The sequence below is a fragment of the Macaca fascicularis genome, chromosome 9, assembly GCF_037993035.2.
Source record: "Macaca fascicularis isolate 582-1 chromosome 9, T2T-MFA8v1.1".
Lineage (NCBI taxonomy): Eukaryota > Metazoa > Chordata > Mammalia > Primates > Cercopithecidae > Macaca > Macaca fascicularis.
In genome coordinates, this window is record NC_088383.1 from 80,065,001 (window position 1) to 80,086,702 (window position 21,702).

General features: G+C 34.9%; 1 protein-coding gene across 3 annotated transcripts in view; it reads left to right on the forward strand.

The window, feature by feature from the left end:
• The window catches only part of CTNNA3 (catenin alpha 3), a 1,764,647-nt gene that overhangs the window by 1,170,147 nt on the left and 572,798 nt on the right, over positions 1 to 21,702 (forward strand). For all 3 annotated transcript variants that reach the window (XM_065521050.2, XM_005565734.5, XM_065521052.2), the window contains one exon: positions 18,535 to 18,691. In XM_065521050.2, coding sequence (XP_065377122.1) covers positions 18,535 to 18,691 — 157 coding nt within the window. The remainder of the gene's footprint in view (positions 1 to 18,534; positions 18,692 to 21,702) is intronic.

Genomic DNA, 21,702 nt, shown 5'->3' on the forward strand with positions numbered 1-21,702 from the left:
ATCCATTTTCTGAGTTAGGGAGGGAAGACAACATTTAATAAACATTGACCAGGACTATTATAGGTATTTTACCTGAGTAATTTTATCCCTTCAGAGTAGTGCTTTTAAATATTTAATGTGCCTATGAATAACCTGGGGTTCTTCTATAATGCGGGCTCTGACTCAGTACGTCTGGGGTAGAACCTGAGATTCTGCATGTCTAACAAGCTCCCAGGTGATGCTGATGTTGTTTGTAAAGGGAAAAATTTAAAATCTCAGGGACCCTAAACTTCTTATGCAAAGGAGAGTGAAGCCTGTCCTGCCACACTCTCTTCCAAATGAATAGCCGTCACCAACATTATTCTTTAGCCAGATCCCCATGGGAAGGGAAAAGGCCTCAAGCATCTAAAAGGCCTGTCCCTACAGATAATTCAAAAGTAAAATTTGTGCTGGCCTCTCCTATAAACAAGGGAATGTCAATTGTAACTTCAGGGCTACAATGTAAGTCTAGCCCCTAAAACTAAAGTCTGTTGGATTTCACACTGATAAAGACCAGTATGAGCTTATCTTCCCAGGTGCTGAACAATGTCACGACTCATTCCTCCACCTACCCAGAGGCATCTGCATAATTGCCTCTTCCTTTACTCTCTTTTTCTCTTCAGACATTCACTTTATCTTGTGTAAATGTAGATGTACTGGGTACTAGCCTAAGTCTCATAGGAATGTAACCATTTGTATTCCTGCTTACCTGCCCCTCTTTCTACCTGCCTTCTCCCACTTTAAGGAAATTTATAAATACCCACATAAAACCTCTTTGGAAAAACAAAAGTGTCTGTACCTCCTATGTTTCTGGATGTACACTGTAGCTGACTAATAAACCTTGATGATTGAGACTCATTTCCGATGTCGTATTAGTCAGCAGATGACACTTTGAGCAACAAGGTTTTAAACAACTCTATGAGTAATATAATTATGACAATAACAGCAATGATGACAACAATAGTCATTTAATATACACCATATTACTAGAACGGAAGTTCTACAGGATAGGTAAGATAGATGGTAATGTGTGAACAAATGAAACTGATAAGTTAGAAAATCATAAAATAATAAAGCTAGGGAAAATTTTTTTTAAAACACCGTTATGAAAATCACTTAAACCTGATACATTAACTGTCTCTAAAAGTGCTCCTTTTCTGTTCAGCGAATCTCTAGTTAGGATAGAATGTGTTTACAATAAGACAGTATTGTGACAGAAGACATTTATCTTTTCTTTAAATCCAGTGAAGTTCCTATCAACAGGCTACTTAAAATCAGCAGTTTTTCTCATGCTTTCAATGGTTAGTCTATCTAACAGCATATGTAAGTGACCTTTTGATAATTATTTAAAAGATTCATCAGTAAAGTCTCAAATGCCTGATTCAGGAGACTCACGTATCTGTTCCGGAAGCACTCAAGCTGAACTGTCAGAAAGGCAAGCACTTTCTTTTTGGTTATGTTTGTTGCAACGCTGCTCTATTTTTAAATTTGCCACAGGAAGGACTTCTCAAGTTCAAGTTCCATAGATCCAAAGTCACTAAATATACCAGCACCTAACAGCAGATTTACAAGCACTAACCTCTGGAAACATATCTTCCGCAGAAAAAGCAAGTCTGCCTTTGCTGAGTCCAAGAAAACTGATTACCTGAAAGACTCTAAGACCACCACCTGAAAATGCTAGAATAGAGGCTTCTGCTGATTTTTATGACAAAAATATATATCTGATCATTAGCTGAACATCACCCTTATCTGCTCTCCTGTGCACATCAATTAAATGAAGAGGGAGGGAAAAAGGAAACTAAAAAGTTGTGTTATTAAAGAGTAGCCAGTGAGGAACTGGTTGTTTTCAGGCAATGAGGCCATAGTGTCTTAGAAGACCCTTAAACAGACAGTCCCTGAGAAATAGTGTGTTATCCAATGTTAAGAAAATATCTGATTGATTCTTTACTACTTCATGATAGGGAAGTTATTATGCCATGCAGTGATGGTATGGAGGGTGTTTTTGGAAGATAACTTTGTGATATGCTCTGAGGAATGACAGATCTTTTATCCTTTCAATATAGTAAAAGTTCTTAAAGAAAAACCTGGGAATTATGGAGATCTTTTTTTTGTTTTGTTTTGTTTTTTTTCTGCTTTGAGGAGAAATATTAACCCATTTTTGCTGATTTTAGTTTCATAGGGATGAAAAAAAAATTTTTTTTTTAATTTCATAGGGATGAGGTCTTACTATATTGCCCAGGCTGGTCTCAAATCCTGGTCTCAAGTGATCCTCCAGCCTTGGCTTCCCAAAGTAGTAAGGTTATAGAGTGAGCAACCGCACCTGGCTAAGACTCCATTCCTAAAGCATTGTGAATGTTTTTATTGTTAAAAATAAATTATAACAATAATTTATAATTATTATAAATAAATTTATAATTTAATTAATAAATAATTCCCTTTCCTTGAGTGACAAGGGAAATGTTTGGGGTCATACAAGTTTGCCTTGAGTTTATCTCACATAAATATCGATAAACTAAGAAAAGTCTAATTTCAGTGGAGGATTTTCCAAGGTTAATGAATGAAGTCATCTCATGGACTGGGTTCTGTGTAATCACCCATCTTGTCTTTGTATTCAAGCATATTGAACCTTGAATGTGAGTGAACCCTATGCCCTCCAACAGAAAGATGTGGTCTGGTCTTTGTGACTGTAATTGCAATCCTGACCATTAGTTTCTATGACTTGTTAGTTAATAATCAGTTTTTGTGCAGGAGCTGATTGCCACATTTTCTTTTATGTTGCAAACTTGTTTTTATAACCATTTGTCAAACTGAAGAAACCACTCAAGTTATTTGGAAAGTGGAAACAATTTCTGTAAGGGAAAAAGTTCTGCCATATACAACTAAATGAGCCACCCATAGTTACACATTTTATGTAAGTCTTTTTTTCAGTAAAAACTGTGTTTGACAGAAAATGCTTTGCTTCTAATTTAACCTCAGGCTTTTTATTCTATTTCACAGTTGACCCAGAAGAGTGAAGCTTATTTTCACCACGTAAATGTCACTTTAAACATTTTAGGATACATAAAATTCCTTCCTATATACCCAGTTGTATAATAGAAGAGAGAGAGTTTGAGAGAAAGAGAGAGGTACAAAGAACTACTGTGTATAATTTAGTGCAATGCTCAATGAAGAATAATTAAATCATCAAGCCATAAATTTGAGACTGTCCTTGATTCCTTCATAATTCTTATCTCTCACATTCAACTGGTCATGATTCTATGAATTCTACATGTTAATTATCCCTCAAATCCTGCTTTCATAGCTGTTGTAGCCTCAGCTGACTATGGAGGAATACAGACTTCTCCCTCCCCATCCCTCACCACAGGGTTGAAAATGAGACTAGAAAATTGAAGGCAGCTATAGTGTCTGCTATGTTAGAAGACTCAGTCATCATGGAAATTACGCTTGGCCTGCATTATGGAGTGCATCCAGTTCTTCCTAATCCATTACATAGAATGACATTAGCTCTTCAAATAGACCTTGCCAGATGCTAAAAGCCATTGTAGGGTTTGTCACCTATATTTCCCCAGAGATAATTCCCTCTTATTCATAGCTTTGTGTCCTACTACTCAATCTAATTTAAATAGTCCAACTCCCAGGAAACAGTAGTACCTTATTCCTGGTTCTATACATAGCCCAGTGAATTCAAGTCTGTAATTAAAAACTACAGCCATATTTATCTCTTATGAGGCATGTTACAGCTCGACCCGCCCTGAACAAAATAAATAACACTTCAAATTAAAAATTGCAGATCTGTGCTCAACAAAGAGGAGCTCTTTTCTAGTGTGTATTATTGATTATGTTTTCCTAGGGTAATTTTTGTCTATTAACTAACTCATTTTGTAATGGTAATTCAGGGATTTTTTTTTCTTCCCCTTAAGAAGTAAACTCACAAAGTGAGTCTGACTGAACGTAGGCCGTTGCTTCTTTAATATGTAATTATTACAATAAGTAGTGCATCACTGCAGTACTTTGCATGCGCCAGTGAATATGCTTCAGCAATTAAGGACTCCAGGTCCTGGAGAATGAAATAAGCATTAGCAATTTTTGCAATCTGTTGAGGCCAAGAGGAATTGTCCAATAGAGTAGTACATTTTAAATGGTAATGTTTGTAATTATTTAATGAGAAAACATGTTGTTTTTTTTCCATTTCCAGAATGAAAAAGATGTTCTTTCCAAACTTTAATGCTTCATAACTTTAGAAAGTAAAATTTAATTTTAATATAATAATTCCTAAAGTTCATACAGTTCATTTGTTTTCAAATCACTCCCAATGATCTTTGCTGTTCAGTAAATACTATAATTTATTAAATTATTATAAATGATATAATTTACCAAATAATTTTATATATTACCAATTTGACAGATTAAGGGGGAAAGAGATACAAAGAATGGGTTGCCCCAACTATAGGCAGAGCTTCTAATTTAAGAAAGACACTATTCTAGTCTCAGGGAATTTTATTTCTCTTTTATATATATAAACATACATGTATTTTTATATATATATATATATATATATATATATATATATATATATATGATTTTTATCAAATCCTAGTTGGGAAAATCCAATATTCCCTTTTAACAGTAGCATCTATTTTTATTATACTTTATTTTTAATCTACCACCTATATTGATAATAAAGAACTTTGTTTCGGGTCAATTTAAATAGATTATAGAGCTTTTCTTACCCTAAATGTGTGGTAAAATTGCTACAGTATTTCTAAATGGCCTTTCCAGCTTGAATTCATTCTTATTTTTCTGTTCTGACCTCTAGCTAACCAAGTAATATAATTAAAATCTCAAGAAATAGCAAAATGGTCAGTCTTTGAGCATAGCAGTTCCATGGGGGAAATGAAACTTTAATGTTTACCTTTTGCTAACTCCAGACTCACTAAAGTTGAGCACAGGATGGATCAACAAGGAAAGCCTGGTGATTCACTTGGAATAATCTTTAGAAGAGCTTAATATGGATATTTGATGAACACTTTGCTGTTGAATGTGCACTTTAGTAGTGGCCCCATTTTTTGTGACTGCAGAATTATAAATAAAACAAAATGATATGTACATTAAAAAAATTTTTTAACTCTTTTGTAAGGATGGGGTCTTGCTATGTTGCCCAGGCTGGTCTTGAACTCCTGTCCTCAAGCCGTTTTTCCACCCGGGCCTCCCAAAGCACTAGGACTATAGGTGTGAACCTCGATACCTGACCATATAAACATATTTTCATCACCATAGCTACTGATATAAGAGTTCGCTGTAGGAACAGACTTGATCACTTGGGAAAAGCCTTTAATAAATTTGTAGGCCTGCAAAGTAAAAAGGAGCCTTAGACTGGAGCACTAGTTACATGGGAAGAGGGATTCTATTTGGCACTTTCCATGTACCCTGGGGAAATAACATAAAGACATTAAGATCACTGCTGTTTTATAACAATGGAAAGTAGAGATTAGACATTAATCAGATGATCACTCTGATGAACATCTTGTTAATGAGAAGAGATAGTTAGATCAATACTCACCCATGACAACGGAACCTGACCTAGATTTGATAAAGTTTGAGATATTGAGATACTCACCCATGAAAATCCAGGAACCTGACCTAGATTTGATACATTTGAGATAGTGAGATAAATGCTCACCCATGACAATCTAGGAACCTAACCTAGATTTAATAAAGTTTTCGTGAGAAAATAATGCTCTAGGTGAGCCCTACTGGAATAAATTGGACTTACCTAACAAGAGGTAAATCCCTACAGAAAGAAAAGCATAGACGAATGCACCTAGACAAGGAAGAGTGGAAAGCGAGGGGGGCTGACAGGAAATAATGCTAGAGAAATAAACAGGGGCCAAATATTTCAGGGCCTTAGGCTAAATTAAGTACTTTCACTTTGATCCTATGATAAAAGAGGAGGCAGGAACTTTGTGAAATTAGTAATTTGGAAATATCACTTTGTAAAGAATGGCTAGGAACAGAACTAAAGCTACCTCAATTGTCACTGAGAGATAATGATCACGTGGAGTGGGGTTGCAGCAGTGGACATAGTATCTTGGAGGTCAAAATAGGTCAAGGATATTAATAAAATTTCTAGGAACCCATCAGAAGGAGAGAGAAACAGAGCATGCAAGAGCATGACCAATGAGAGAGGAATGAGAAAGATAAGTCAACCCTGACTATTTCAACCCAATTTATGTCTTATATGCGTATTTTCTTAACATGCCCTTGCAACTCAGGGAAAACATTGCTTATATAGATTTCATATACGTGTTGTCCGTTATTGAATATTTATGCATGACTTTTCTCCCTTAGAACACTTAAAGTGAAATATTTTCTGAGCTTTTCCTGTCTTATGCTTTCTAACTTAGATAAATGGTAGACACAGAGCAAATATCCTTTGATAATTAAGAAAGTTAAATTTCTTAATGTTATGTGAACTCTTTTTTAGTGCTAAAACCAAAGCTGAATCCAAGTTTACAAAGAATATGTCTAATCCCAAGCAGTCAGGCATTTCAAATACATGCCTTTTTTTTTTTTTTTTTTTTTTTTTTTTTTTGAGACGGAGTCTCCCTCTGCCACCCAGGCTGGAGTGCAGTGGCGCGATCTCGGTTCACTGCAAGCTCCGCCTCGCGGGTTGACGCCATTCTCCTGCCTCAGCCTCCCCAGTAGCTGGGACTTCAGGCGCCCGCCACCACGACTGGCTAATTTTTTTTGTATTTTTAGTAGACACGGGGTTTCACCGTATAGCCAGAACAGTCTCGATCTCCTGATCTCATGATCTGCCCGCCTCGGCCTCCCAAAGTTCTGGGATTACAGGTGTAAACCACTGCACCCGGTCTGTTTTTTTTTTTTTTTTTAACTTTTGCCAACCTCTTATTATATGAAACACACTTTGGCAATTAATGAATTGCTTACATTTTGACTTTATGTCTGCATGAAATTGGATGGTACGTTAAAGAGAAACTTTGTAGATGTTTCTGACATAAAATTCCTTTAAAAAAAGGAGATTTGGAAAAAATATTAAAGTCATTTTCAATTTCTCCATTTGAACTGAAATGATTTGGGAGATAGTACAAATTTTTTTCTACTCCAAATTCTAAACTTATTAAATCCCTGAGTAGCAAATTATAATGGATCAAAAAATCTCTGTTGTCTATGTTTATTTTTTCATCATTGTCAGCTAAAGTATTTTTTATTACTTTAAACTGTAATATGTGTTACTGGTATCAGATAGTTTTAAGGCAAATTTTCTCTTATTTTAGTTTCATGTTACAGGAAAACCCTAAAAATTTGTGTGTAGATTCAATTTTTCTTATTTATATTTATTTAACTCAAACTTAAAAAAATAGAATATTAAAATGATTGTTGAGTTCAACAAAATTATAAATTCTGTGTGTATACATATTTGTGTAAATAGTATTCTTTTAAATCCCTGAAGCATTCTTGTATTTTATTCTCAAAATATCTGTATAGAAGCAAGCATTTGTAAATTAGCTGGGCGTGGTGGCAGGCGCCTGTAATCCGAGCTACTTAGGAGGCTGAGGTAGGAGAATTGCTTGAATTTTCGGGACTGCACCACTGCAGTCCAGCCTGGGCGACAGAGCAAGCCTCCATCTCACAAAAACAAACAAACCAGAAAACAAAAAACCATAATCTAATTTAATTCTACCAACAATCTTTGTAATAATCATTTTCATGACCATTACAGATTAGGAAATTGAGGCTTAGAGAGTAAGCAATTTGTCTAAAACCACACAAAACTAAGTAATGGAGCTGGATTAAAATGGGAGGCCTTGCTCCAAATTCTTTTTTTTTTTTTTTTTTTTTTAATTACACTTTAAGTTCTAGGGTACAGGTGCACAACGTACAGGTTTGTTACATATGTATACATGTGCCATGTTTGTGTGCTGCACCCATTAACTCGTCATTTACATTAGGTATATCTCTTAATACTGTCCCTCCCCCCTCTCCCTCCCCCACGACAGATGAAACCTACATATTGGTGATTTTGTTTTATCGCCACAAACAATGTATTTTATATTCTTTTCCTCTTTTACTTATTTAATTTGGAAGGTTATCCAGTCTTAATATTTAGTATAAAAGACAGTAAAATAAATGTTTTGATTTTCATGTGGAATTATTGCCTTTTACAGACCTTCCGAGAGCATTATTTTTCCCACTTATTACATTTTGCATAACTGAAATAGTCCTAGGTTGAACTTTTCCTCTTCAGCAGTATGTTTTATGAGATACGAAAATTTATACTGGCATATACTTTCACAGAAAGCTCTATCCTCCCAGAAATAAACTCTGTCCCCTTCTCTCCTTAAAAAATACTTTTAACCCCTGGGATAGGATAGCTCAGTTTCTTATACATGTATCCAAGGCAAATGGAAGTCTTGTGAGAAGTTTCTGTGTGAGTGATCCTATCATGCAGGGATCATCCCTTCACGGAGTGAGAAGATTACAAAAAAGGTTGTGAGGCCAAAGTTGAATGCAGTTTCATTAATTGTAAATCTGGAGTCCATGGCAAGTTATGTCTCCTATACACCACACCCTCCCCTACTCTGAAATGCTTTTATCATTTAACATAAAGTTCTGACAATGGAGATTCATGGTGGGAAGTATTGCACGCCATAATCTGAAGTGTAAAGGTAATTTGCCATAGATGAAGTAAAATATGAGAGCAAGTAAAATAGAAAAAGTTATCAAAATAAAGAAATGTGGAAAAGCCAGCATAGAAAGTGAGAAATATTTGGTAGTAGGACATCATTTAAGCAACTGAGAAAAGGATGTACAGAATTAGAGCATTGAATTTGATGCCATTACTCCAGTTGCTGTAATTCTGAAATTATGATGATGTTACCAATTTAAGTAGATGTTACATAAATTCACCTCACATACAACCTTAGATATATTTGAGGCATCATATATCTAGTTATTTTAATTTTCTCTACATGCTGTGACACTGAGGTAATCAGACCTATAGGTACTACATATAAATCATCTTTTTAATCCCCAAAGTGCTTTTGTTATATTAACTAAAATTTTTAAGATTATTTGTATCAATGCCAATATCGAACTATCTCTGGGAAAAATTAAATTATGTAGATTTATTTTCACATTTTAAGTAATTGTTTTTAGAAATCTTTCAAGAGAAGTATATACATCAGCTTTAAATCAAATGTTAAAATCTGAAGAACCTCTGAGGCATGGGCTGATTCAAACCCTGTCTCCACACCCCACCCCAGTGGACGCATACCTGTAACTTCTGGGAAAGTAGATCTTGGAGAGGTAATATGACTTTTTTTTATGGACATAAAATCAGTTTGAAGCAAAGTAAAACTTTAGCTTGAGCCTCTTGGCTTCCAATCTAGAGTTTCTTCTATAATTTGGGGTAAGTTATTTCATCCCTTTGTGCCTCCATTGTCTTGTCAGCAAATTGGAGATACCGATAAGATCTTTCTCAGTGGACGAAAAACATTAATGCAAATCAAGTAATTAGAAACATGCCCGGCACATTGCAGGTCCTCAACAATGTTATTTTTATAATCACTACACTATTCTTCCATTTTTACAAATATAGTAAAAGCAAAATAAAACCTTTTTGAAGAAAACCATTGTCACATCAAAAGGAAGGTGAAGGGAAATAAGTCATTTTTCACTGTAAAGAATTAAAATATTGCAGTTGAATATATTTTCATTTCATCATTTCAGAAGATAGTGTTTTTTAAATTAAAACAACAACAACAACAACAACAACGAAAAACACTGTTTGGCCAGGTTCCGTGGCTCACACCTGTAACCCCAGCACTTTGGGAGGCCAAGGCAGGTGGATCTTCTGAGGTCAGGAGTTCGAAACCAGCCTGGCCAACATGGTGAAACCTCATATCTACTAAAAACTCAAACAAAACTAGCTAGGTATTGTGGCGCGCATCTGTAAATCTCAGCTACTCAGGAGGCGGAGGCAGAAGAATTGCTTGAATCTGGGAGGTGGATGTTGCAGTGAGCCGAGATCACACCATTCCATTGTAGTCTGGGTGATAGGAGCAAAAACTCTGTCTCGAAAAATAAATAAATAAAATAAATAAATAATACATTGATTGTGACAGGCCAGGCTGTGTGGAGCCTAAAGTATACACAGTTTTAAGGGCCTTCTTTAAGAAAAAGTGAATATTTATTTAGAATATGAAAACCAACTAGATACTAATTTTAAAATGCTGCCAAATATCAAAATATAGCAAAATCCAGAAAATAATATATTTGCATGAATGATCTGTCAGACACACCCTCATGAATCTTCTTTTTTATTTTCTTTTTTTTATCTTTATTTCACTGCACACTCTTGATCACCTCTAAAATCACAGCGATTTATTTTGTAATGTCACTTTCTATGTAGAAACTGAGAAGATAATTCAGTGTTTGTTCTAGTACAGTTTGTTTGGAGGTGTTTCAGAAAGGAAAGCACATATCAGTAGGACAGGCAAAGGCTCTATTGATTCTATCATGATCCGATATCAATACTACAAGTATGAAGGTGGTAAAAGATATAGGGAAGTAACTGTAACACACCTGAAATTACCCACTAAACACAAACTAAATGTATCCTCAACTGAACTTCCCCTTAGCTGGATCCCAAAACTATTTGAGGCAGATTTTACTCGAACAAATGACAATGTGAACACATTTCTAGAGTCTCTTATGGGTCTTAGAAGGTGTCTGGACAAATGAGATTCCTGTAAATACAAGCTCCTAATACCTAGAGGGAAACAATGAAAATCTTGAGACAGTCTGAAAATCCTAAATATTCTGAATGTAGTTTAGATGTTCAAGGGTTTCCCAAGGTAAATGAGTTTAGAATGTAGTAAAAATAGTCTATCTGATTTAATAGAAAAATATGAGGAAGCTTAGCCTAAAGCATGTTGAGGCCTTGACCACATATACCAGTAGAAATGAGGAGAAGCCTAAAGAAGATAGAGTGAGACCAGTGGAAGCTAACTAAACTGACTTTTGTCAGGGGTGCCAGACAGCCTAACGCACAGGGTCTAACAGGGGCTAATTTGGACAGGCCCGTATAAGGAAAGAGAAATGAGGATCAAACACAGACCTTATCAGCGAGCGTGGGTAGGGAATGTACTTGGAAAAACAGAAGCCAGATTCAAAGAGGAGGCTGGTGAGTGCTTTCAGCAGTTCCTTGAAGTTCTGTGTTCTCCTCCTATAACCTCAATCAATTCAATTCATTCCTTTCTTATCACTTGCCTGACAAAATCCAACTTTAAATGAATAAAAAAACTTTTTTTTGGTGGTGTCCAAATTGGGAAGGAAGAAATAAAATTATCACTGTTCAGTGCTGACATACTCTTATATTTAGAAAATCTTGAAGATTATACACACATAAATCTTAAAGCTAATAACAGAATTCACTAGAATACAAAATGAACACACAAAAATCAGTGTGTCTTTATATACGAACAATGAACAATCTGGAAAGGGAGTTGAGAAAACAATTTCACTTAATAATAGCATCATACGAAATGAAATGCCTAGGAATAAGCTAACGAAGGAGGTGAAAGATTTTTACCTGAATGTCTTTTCCTTTGTAGATTTTGCTGAAAACTACAAAATATTGCTGAAAGAAATTAAAGAAGACATAAAAAGTAGAAAAGACATCATATGTTCATGGGTTATAACATTTAATATTATTAAGATAATAATACTAACCAAAGCAATCTACCAGTTCAATGTAATCCCTATCAAAATACCAACAATGTATGTTGCACATATAGAAAAAACACATTCTCAATTTCATATGGAATTTCAAGGGACTTTGAGTAGCCAAAATAATCTTGAAAAATAAGAACAAAGTTGGAAGCCTCACACTTCTTAATTTCAAAATTCATTACCAGCTGCACTAATCAAATAAGTGTGATACAGACATATAGATCAATGGAATAGAATAGATATCCCAGAAATAAACCCTTGCATTTATGGTCAAATGATTTTTGACAAGTCTACCCAGATAATTCTATGGGTAAAGGATAGTCTTCAACAATTGGTGCTGGGAAAACTTAAGTACATGGCAACGAATGAAATTTGCCCCTTACCTTGCACCATATACAAAAATTAACTCAAAATGAATCAAAGACTCAAATATAGTGGCTAAAAATATAGAACTCTTAGAAGAAAACACAGGGTGACACTTCATGACATCAGATTTGGCAATGTGCATAGGACACCAAAAGCACAAAAAATGAAAAAAAAATCAATTGGACTTCATTAAAATTCAAAACTTCTGTATATCAGAGGACATTAGCAAGAGAGGGAAGAGGCAACCCAAAGAGTGGGAGAAAATATTGACAAATCATATATATATAATCAGAGATTAATAACCAGAATATGTAAAGGACTCCTAAAACTCAACAATAAAAAACAATTAAAAAATGGGCAAAAGACTTGAATAGACATTTTTCCAAAGAAGATAAACAGTTGGTCAATAAGCACATGAAAAGTTGTTCAGCATCACTAATCATTAGGGAAATGCAAACAGAACCTCAATGAGATGCCACTTCACACCTGTTAGGATGGTTAGGGTTAAAGGAAAAAAACAAAAGGGGAAATAAGTTTTGTCCAGGATATGAAAAAATAGGAACTCTTCGGCATTGCAGATAGGAATATAAAATGGTGCAACTACTGCTGAAAACAATGTGACAATTTCATAACTTAAATTTAAAATTGTCAGGCTTTGCACAGTGTCTCATGCCTGGAATCCCAGCACTTTAGGAGGCTGAGACCAGTAGATCACCTGAGCTCGAGTTCTAGACCAGCCTGGGCAACATGGTGAAATCTTGTCTCTATCAAAAATGCAAAAAATATTAGCTGGGTGTGGTGGTGTGCGTTTGTGGTACCAGCTACTTGGGAGACTGAGGTGGGAGGATCGCTTGAGCCTGAGAGGTGGAAGTTGCTGTGAGCTGAGATCAAGCCACTACACGCCAGCTTGGGTGACAGAGTGAGACCCCATTTTTAAAAACATTGTCATATAATTTTTTAGCAATTCCACTTCTGGGCATATACCCCAAATAATTGAAAGCCAATACTTGAACAGTTATTTGTACAATAATGTTCACAACAGCATTATTCACACCAGCCAAAAGATGGAAACAACCCAGTGTCCACTGACAGATGACTGGGTGAGCAAGACATGGTATGTACATACAGTAGAATATTCTTTAATCTTCAAAAGTAATGAATTTCTGATGCATACTACAACTTGAGTAAACCTTGAAAAGATTATGTTAAGAGAAATAAGCCAGACACAAAAGGACAAATGTTGTATAATTCCACTTATATGAAGTATCTAGAATAGTCAACAGCAAGAAGTAGAAAGTATAATAGAGCTTACTAGGTACTAGAGGGAAGGAAGAATGGGAAGTTATTGTTTAATGAGTACTGAATTTCAGTTTGAGATGCTAAAAAGTTCTGGAGATGGATAGTTGCACAGCTATGTGAATGTACTTAATGCCACTGAATTTTATAAATGGTTAACTTAGCAAATTATATATATATATATATTTTATATATATATATATATATTCTCTCTCTCTCACATGCACACACACACACACACACATTGGCTCTCTCTTTTGTTTTTCTTTACACCAGGCATTGTAATGTTTCCTTCAGTGATACCTTTATGGTTTTAAGGGTCATCACTCACTCATAGCATCATAAATTAGTATAATATTGTTATAGAAGATTGTACAGTGTGGCAATTAAGAGCAGGAAGTCTAGGTCAAGTTGACAACTTCTCCTTAATAACTTGGTAACCTTATCTGAAAATGGAGATGACAACACCTACCTACCTCAATGCGATGTAAAAATTAAGTTAAAAAAATTAGGTGAATATGTAGAAAGTGCTTGGAACAGTGGTGCATGGTGCAAAGTATGGACTTAGTATTTTATTATTATCGTTATTAGTATTTCTGTGTTTTTGTAATCCAAAATAGGATACTCTCAAAAACAGTCAACTTCTTTTTTTTTTTCTTTTCTCTGAGTATCATTTTATCTCTGTTGATGTTATTGACTCTCTTGATATATTTTCCCCATTCTCCTCTTGCCACCTACTGGCTTATTTTACTACACACTTTGCTTTTGCTTGTTTATTTTTGTCTTTCTACTTTTTCTTTCTTTTTTTTTTTTTTTTTTGAGATAGAGTTTTGTTCTTGTTGCCCAGGCTGGAGTGCAATGATGCAATCTCAGCTCACCACAGCCTCCGCCTCCTGGGTTCAAGCAATTCTCCTGCCTCAGCCTCCCGAGTAGCTGGGATTACAGGCATGCACCACCATGCTCAGCTAATTTTGTATTTTCAGTAGAGAGGAGGTTTCTCCATGTTGGTCAGGCTGGTCTTGAACTCCTGACCTCAGGTGATCTGCTTGCCTCAGCCTCCCAAAGTGCTGAGATTACAGGCGTGAGCCACCACACCTGGCCTATTTTTTTTCTTTTTAAACATCATAGGTTCAGTCTATTTACAGTTTCTTCTTCCTTACACTTTGGCTCTAGTTTCCTTGTAGCCTTAGCTGCATTGGCCCCCTCTGGTTCTGATTTTATAAAATGGCTGCTCTTTACAGAAACTTTCAGCTTTGGTCTTGACTGCTAACTAATGATTTCTCCATAAATTCTAGTTCAAATTTTCAAGATTGATTAACACAACACAACTTTTTATATCAAACCTCATGACCTATCACCAGCCGGCCAAGAGATTAACTCTTCTTGAATTGGGTACCTGCCTATGACCTAAATAGTGTTGAAGAAAGAGAAAATAATACCAAACCTGCCCCCCTGTGGCTGTCCTCTCAGTGTGGACTGTGAGCAGAATAGTTTCTCTTAGGGACAGTTTATAACTATAGCAGTTATGGTAATTAACATATTTAGTATACCAAGAAGCAAAGATGAATAATACATAGTCCCTCCTATGATGGAGCTCATTACCCAGGAATAGACATGTGTATGAGCAATCATGCAATAGAATAGCTACTATTTATTTATATGGACAAAATATTTTTTAAACACAAAAGAGAAAACAATTCAGTTTGCTGGGTGTAGGGAATGGGACAGGCTTCACAGTATGTGGTGATCTTTCCATGGATGTGCTAAATATAAAAAATGTTTCCTAAGATGGAGTAGAGCAGAAAAAGGGATGGAACAAGGGCGTTAAGGTAGATTGAGCTGTAAAAACAGTCACAGAGGTACAACGATGAGTGGTGTGATAAGGAAATGGAGCTGAAAACTGTGGCTGGAACAAAAACTAAAATGAGTAAGATTATTACAGCAGAGTGAACTGCAGGTAAGGACCGACCTGTGGATGGGTTTAGACTGTGAATTACTGAAAAGAAATATGGTTTTCGTTTTTAGTCAACTAGGATTTTATCAAAGGTTATCACTTTGGCATTTGAGAAAGAAATGTGTTTGCACTGAGGAGAATATCTCAGAGCAAATAGAGACTGGAAGTAGAAAAGTATAAGGCTACTAGAACGGCCCAGTTAAGATATACTAAGGCCTGAACTTAAAAGAAACTGTTTCAAAGGTGAACTGACAGACTAAAAATTATCAGGGTCAAGTGACTGACATGTAAACATTTCAACCATAATTTAAAGAAACAAAATGCCTCAGAAAGCAACATAATTCATTTTTTAAAAAGCTTTAGTTTTACATGAAGAAGATTTAAGAATGGTTATTTCATTTTCTCTAGATATATGGCTAAAATTCTAGTAGTGTGACATTGGGATGAATATTTTTCTGCCTTAAAGAGGGTTAGAAGAAGAATTCTGAATTGTGTCTTCTTTTAGATTTAAGCTAAATATCAGAAGAGTCAAGTAGGATAAAGCTTCCTCATAGTGTGCAGTGTTGAATCAGATAAATTGGATCAGCAGCAGAACTGAAAATATTCTTATAAAATATAGCCTGTCTTATATTCATAACTTCATATCTCCACTGAGGGTTTTACACCAGTACTTTAAAAGTATACTTTGCTGTGAAGGCATAATTTCAGTACAACCACATGTGTACATAGTTGTCCAATTGCAAGAACAATGAAACACCAGGGACCAGAGCCATTGCAGTATACACAAAGGTACACTGTAAGTTAATAGGTTAATAAAACTCTAAAACTGAAGTCAAGGCATACTGCACAGTAGTTATTTCTAAAGTTAGTGTGTTTCCTTAAAATTTAATATGTTCCCCTTTTATAGAAAAGAAATAAAAAGGGGGATTTAAATATATTATTCTCAGGCAACTAATTTTTTCCATATTCTACCTCCAATAATGTGGTGACAGGAAGTGACTTAAGGTGACATCTTTAGGATATTCAGTAGGAAAAGCTTCTTTTTATTGTTATCATTGTATGAGAGGTCTTCAAAACGTTTATTGAAAATGTGTTTTATGAAAAAGTTATGCATAGAATTCAACATTTTTGCACCAAAATAAACTTGTACTAGCTTGTGATAATGTGTGTGGACAGGATCTAGTTTGACGGATCGAAAATAAGAGACATCATTTTGAAAACAGCTCTATATTAGTCTGTTCTAATGCTGCTAATAAAGACAGAACTGAGACTGGGTAATTTATAAAGGAAAGAGGTTTAATTGACTCACAGTTCCACAGGAAACTCACAATCATGGCAGAAGGGGATGCAAACATGTCCTTCTATACATGGTGGCAGGAAGGAGAAGTTCTGAGCAAAAGGGGAAAACCCCCTTATGAAACTATCAGATCTCGTGAGAACTCAACTGACTATCATGAGAACAGCATGAAGGTAACTGCCCTTATGATTCAAGTACCTCCCACCAGGTCCCTCCCATGACATATGGGAATTATGAGAGTTACAGTTCAAGATGAGATATGAGTGGAGACACAGCCAAACAATATCAAACCCCTATGAAAGGCAACATAAACTCTGCTGAAATTGAAGAAGAAACATCATATTTATGGCAAAGTTTGAGTAGAAGATTGATGCAATCATTGATGCTTTACAAAATATTCTTGGAGACAATGCCCCAAATTAATCATCAGTTTACAAACCGGTAACTCATTTTAATAAGAGGTGAGATGATGTTGAAGATGAAGCTCACAGAAGCAGCCCATCCACATCCATTTGTGATTTTAAATAATTTCTATTATTCATGCCCTAATTGAAAGGAACCAGTGATTAACAGCACAAGCAATAGCCAACACCATAAACATCCTAATTACTTCAGCTTACACAATTCTGACTAAAAAATTAAAGTTGAACAAACATTCCACTCAATGAGTATCCAAACCATTGTGCCCAGATCAGCTGCAGACAACAGCAGAGCTTTCAATGGAATTTTTAAATCAGTGGGATCAAGATCCTGAATTACTTCTTTAAAGAATTGTAACAGGAGATGAAACACGGCTTTACAAGTACAATTCTGAAGACATCATAATCAAAGCAATAGCTAGTGAGAGATGGACGTGATCCAGTCAAAGCAAAAACAGACCAGTCAAGAACAAGGGTTATGGCAACAGTTTTTTGATATGCTACAGGCATTTTGCTTAATGACTTCCTGGAGGGCCAAAGAATGATAACATCTGCTTACTATGAGAGTGGTTTGAGAAAATTAGCCGAAACTTTAACAAAAATATGCCCAAGAATGTGTCACCAGAATGTCCTTCTTCACCATTACAGTGCTTCTGCTCATTTATCTCCTGAAACAAGGGCAATATTTCAGGAATATCCATGGGAAATCACTGGGTTCAACTTACAGTACTAATTTGTTCTTGCTGATTTCTTTTTGTTTACTAATTTGAAAAAAAAAATCTGTTAAATGCATCCATTTCTCACCAGTTAATAATGTAAAAAAGACTGGATTGACATGTTTAAATTCCCAGAATCATCAGTTCTTTAAGGATAGATTAAATGCCTGATATTATAACTTAGAAAAGTGTCTTGAACTCGATGGAGCTTATGGTGACAAAGTTTATATTTAAAAAACTCACTCTGCAATGATAGAGTAGGAAAAATTTAAAAATAAAAATTATTTATACCTATATAATTTATATTAATAAATATAAAACATTTTATACTTTTCAATATAAACTGTATATATGTGGAGACATTTTACTGTTTTTCCTATTGTCGAGGATGAATGTCATTAAGTATTTAATTTAAATAATGTAATTTTAATACACTTAATGTATTTAAAGAAATCACTGAGTAAACATTCTACATCTTTACAGATTTTTTAAATTCCATTTTTTATGTTTAATACGAATGAATATAATTTAATTAATTTTATTTTATTTCTTTAATATTTTTTATTTATTTTATATATTTAAGAATTATAAGTGCAGATTTCTTACATGCATATATTGCATAGTGGTGAAGTGTGGGCTTTTAGTGTACCCATCACCCAAATAGTGAACATTGTAACCAATAGGTAATTTTTTCAATCCTTATCTTTATAGATTATTAATGCTGCACTTGCTTTGGCTGCAAGACCCAAAAGTCAAGTGGTCAAAAACACCATGGAAATGTACAAGCGTACATGGGAGAATCATATACATGTCCTCACTGAAGCCGTAGATGACATTACAAGCATTGATGACTTCCTTGCTGTATCTGGTATGTCTTTATTCTTTTAATTTGTTTATTTTCTCTTGTCAGCCTTATAAAATAGAATAATACTGGGCCAGGCATGGTGGCTCACGCCTGAAATGCCAACACTTTGGGAAGTCAAGGCAGGTGGATTACTTGAGGTCAGGAGTTCGAGACCAGCCTGGCCAAGATGGTAAAACCCCAGCTCTACTAAAAATATGAAAATTAGTTGGGCGTCTTAGCTAATGTCTGTGATCCCAGCTACTCAGGAGGCTGAGGCAGGACAATTGCTTGAGCCCAGGAGGCAGAGGTTGCAGTGAGCTGAGATCATGCCACCACACTCCAGCCTGGGCAACAGAGCTGGACTCTATCTCAAAAAAAAAAAAAAAAAAAAAAAAAAGAATAATACTGAATAAAATTAATTTTATTTAATACAGTAAACATTTAATTGATTGTATTTCTGGATGCAATATGTTGCCATGTATTAGCAGCAGTTGTGTTATCCATGGTCTACTCTGGGATTACAAGCCTCATCTCTTGTAATCCTTTTAAATTTAACAATTTACACTGAGTCTATAAAAGAAACTCCTATTCATGGCCAAAACATATTAGACAATAATATCTAGAAGTCTTAGGTTTTTCCTAGCTTTTCAAATAAATCCACATTTTCTCCCTCTAATACATTTATATATCTTGATTTCCCTGCACTTCTTTTCCAACCAAATTTTTCTCCCCTCAGGGAAAAAAATATATTAATGGGAAAACATCGATTTGAAATGTGTGAACTGCAAAATCTGAGACAGATCTCAGTCAATTTGGGAAGTTTATTTTGCCAAAGTTCGGGATGTGCACCCATGACACAGCCTCAGAAGTTCCTGATGACATGTGCTCAAGGTGGTCAGAGCACAGCTTAGTTTTATACATTTTAGGGAGACACGAGACATCAATCAACATATGTAAGATAAACAATGGTTCAGTCTAGAAAGGTGGAACAAATTGAAGCAAAAGTGGGACAAGTAGAAATGGGAAGGGGGCTTCCAGGTCACAGGTAGATAAGAGATAAATGGTTGCAATCTTTTGAGTTTCTGATTAACTTTTCCAAAGGAGGCGATCAGATATGCATTTATCTCACTGAGCAGAGAGATGACTTTGAATAGAATGGGAGGCAGGTTTCTCCTAAGCAGTTCCCAGCTTGACTTTCCCCTTTGGCTTAGTCATTTTGGGGCCCCAAGATTTATTTTCCTTTCACAGATGCAATATGATAATTCAACAACCGTTATATGTATTTGACAGTGCTAATCTAAATAATTAAACAAACAAGTCTAAATATCTAACTTCAATAGACAGCTTGAGATTCCATGTGAAGCCCAGATTATTATCTCATCACAAATTAGAATAATATCCCACAGGATTGTGAAGATACTCTTATAAATCAATATCCTCAGAAGCATAATTCAAGTTTTGTTTGTGTGGTAAGAACAAAGAACTAAACACATTTTAGTCTTTTTTATTCTCTCAAAAAGTAATCCTCTCTATAAAATAAATTACATTTTTTTCCTTTTTAGTGAGAGAAGGATTTTCTTGGAATGTGATAATATTCTTTCTTATAAAATGCAAATTCTCATGAATATCCAACTTCATTTTTTAAAGTTACCTGATTTAGTCCAGTCTAACCTATTGACTTCATTACTTTCATGTATGTATAGCATTCTCATAATGAAAAATTGTTCCAAAAACCAACTATATTTTCATGATACATTAATGAAAATTGAATATATGCTAATTATATATTTTAAAATTACTTTATCTTTATAGAATCAAAATCTTTGAAAATATAGAAAATGTATGGGAAAAAAATTAATGGCCTTTGATTCCACTACTCAGGAATAATAACCACTGCTAACTGATTTTTTTTCTGTTCACCATTTTTCTAATATATATTTATATTTTCAAATGTGTATCATGCATATATATATATTTATGTTACTTGCATTTTTACACATATTTGGCTGCATATTTCTGCATGATTGTATATTATTCAAGAACTTATTCACTTTTGTATTCTTTTGTTAATATTTAGATAAATAGTAATTTTAATTATTATAAACAATGTTAAGCATATTTTTGTCTATTTGCTATCTCCTTCTTAAAGACTTTGCAAAGTAAATTCAATCTACACCTTATATTGGAAAAGCCTTTTGTAATTTGATTGTTAAATAGTAGTTTCTGCCTTTTGGTTAAAAGGCAAAGGAACCTACTCACATTCATCAATGTAAAGATAGTTTAATATTTTAATACTGACAGCACATAGGGAGAATCCTCTGGACATGCAAGAAGGGGAACCGGAACCATAATTTACCAATCTTTGCATGATTAGAACCTGGGGAGGCCTGGGATTCAGGGATATTGTAGGTCCTTTAAGCAGGAATTAATAGTTTTTCCCTTTAGTGCTAGATTAACCTGATATACCAATATTTTGGATCTGCTTCTTTTCATGGACAACTTAAGCAGTTCAAAACATAAAGAAGAAACAGAAAACTCATGTAAAAGTTACTTAAATAACAAAAACCCTTCATTGTCACATAGCTAGATGTTTGATATAGTTGGCTCTAGGGTTACTGGCCCTAGCATACAGACGACTTGGGTAGGAGCAGTTAAGCTATGTGGAGAGGGATATTTTAATGGCTAACATTATTTAGAATTGTCTGTACAGGAGGATAATAAAAAGTGAACTGATGGTTAATATGTTTAATTATTGTTTTTAAATTCTGTACAGAAAATGCACATTATTTTCTATGCCCAGGGTGGACTGCTCATAATTTTCTACATTTTGGATGCCCTGGTTGGTAGTAGTTCTGTTACAGGAAAGGGGTCCCATTCTAGACCCCAAGAGAGGGTTCTTAGATCTTGTGCAAGTAAAAATTTGGGGCAAGTCCGCAATGCAAAGTGAAAGCAAGTTTATCAAGAAAGTAAAGGAATGAAAGAATGGGTACTCCATTAGCAGAGCATCCCCGAGAACTGCTGTTTGACCATTTTTA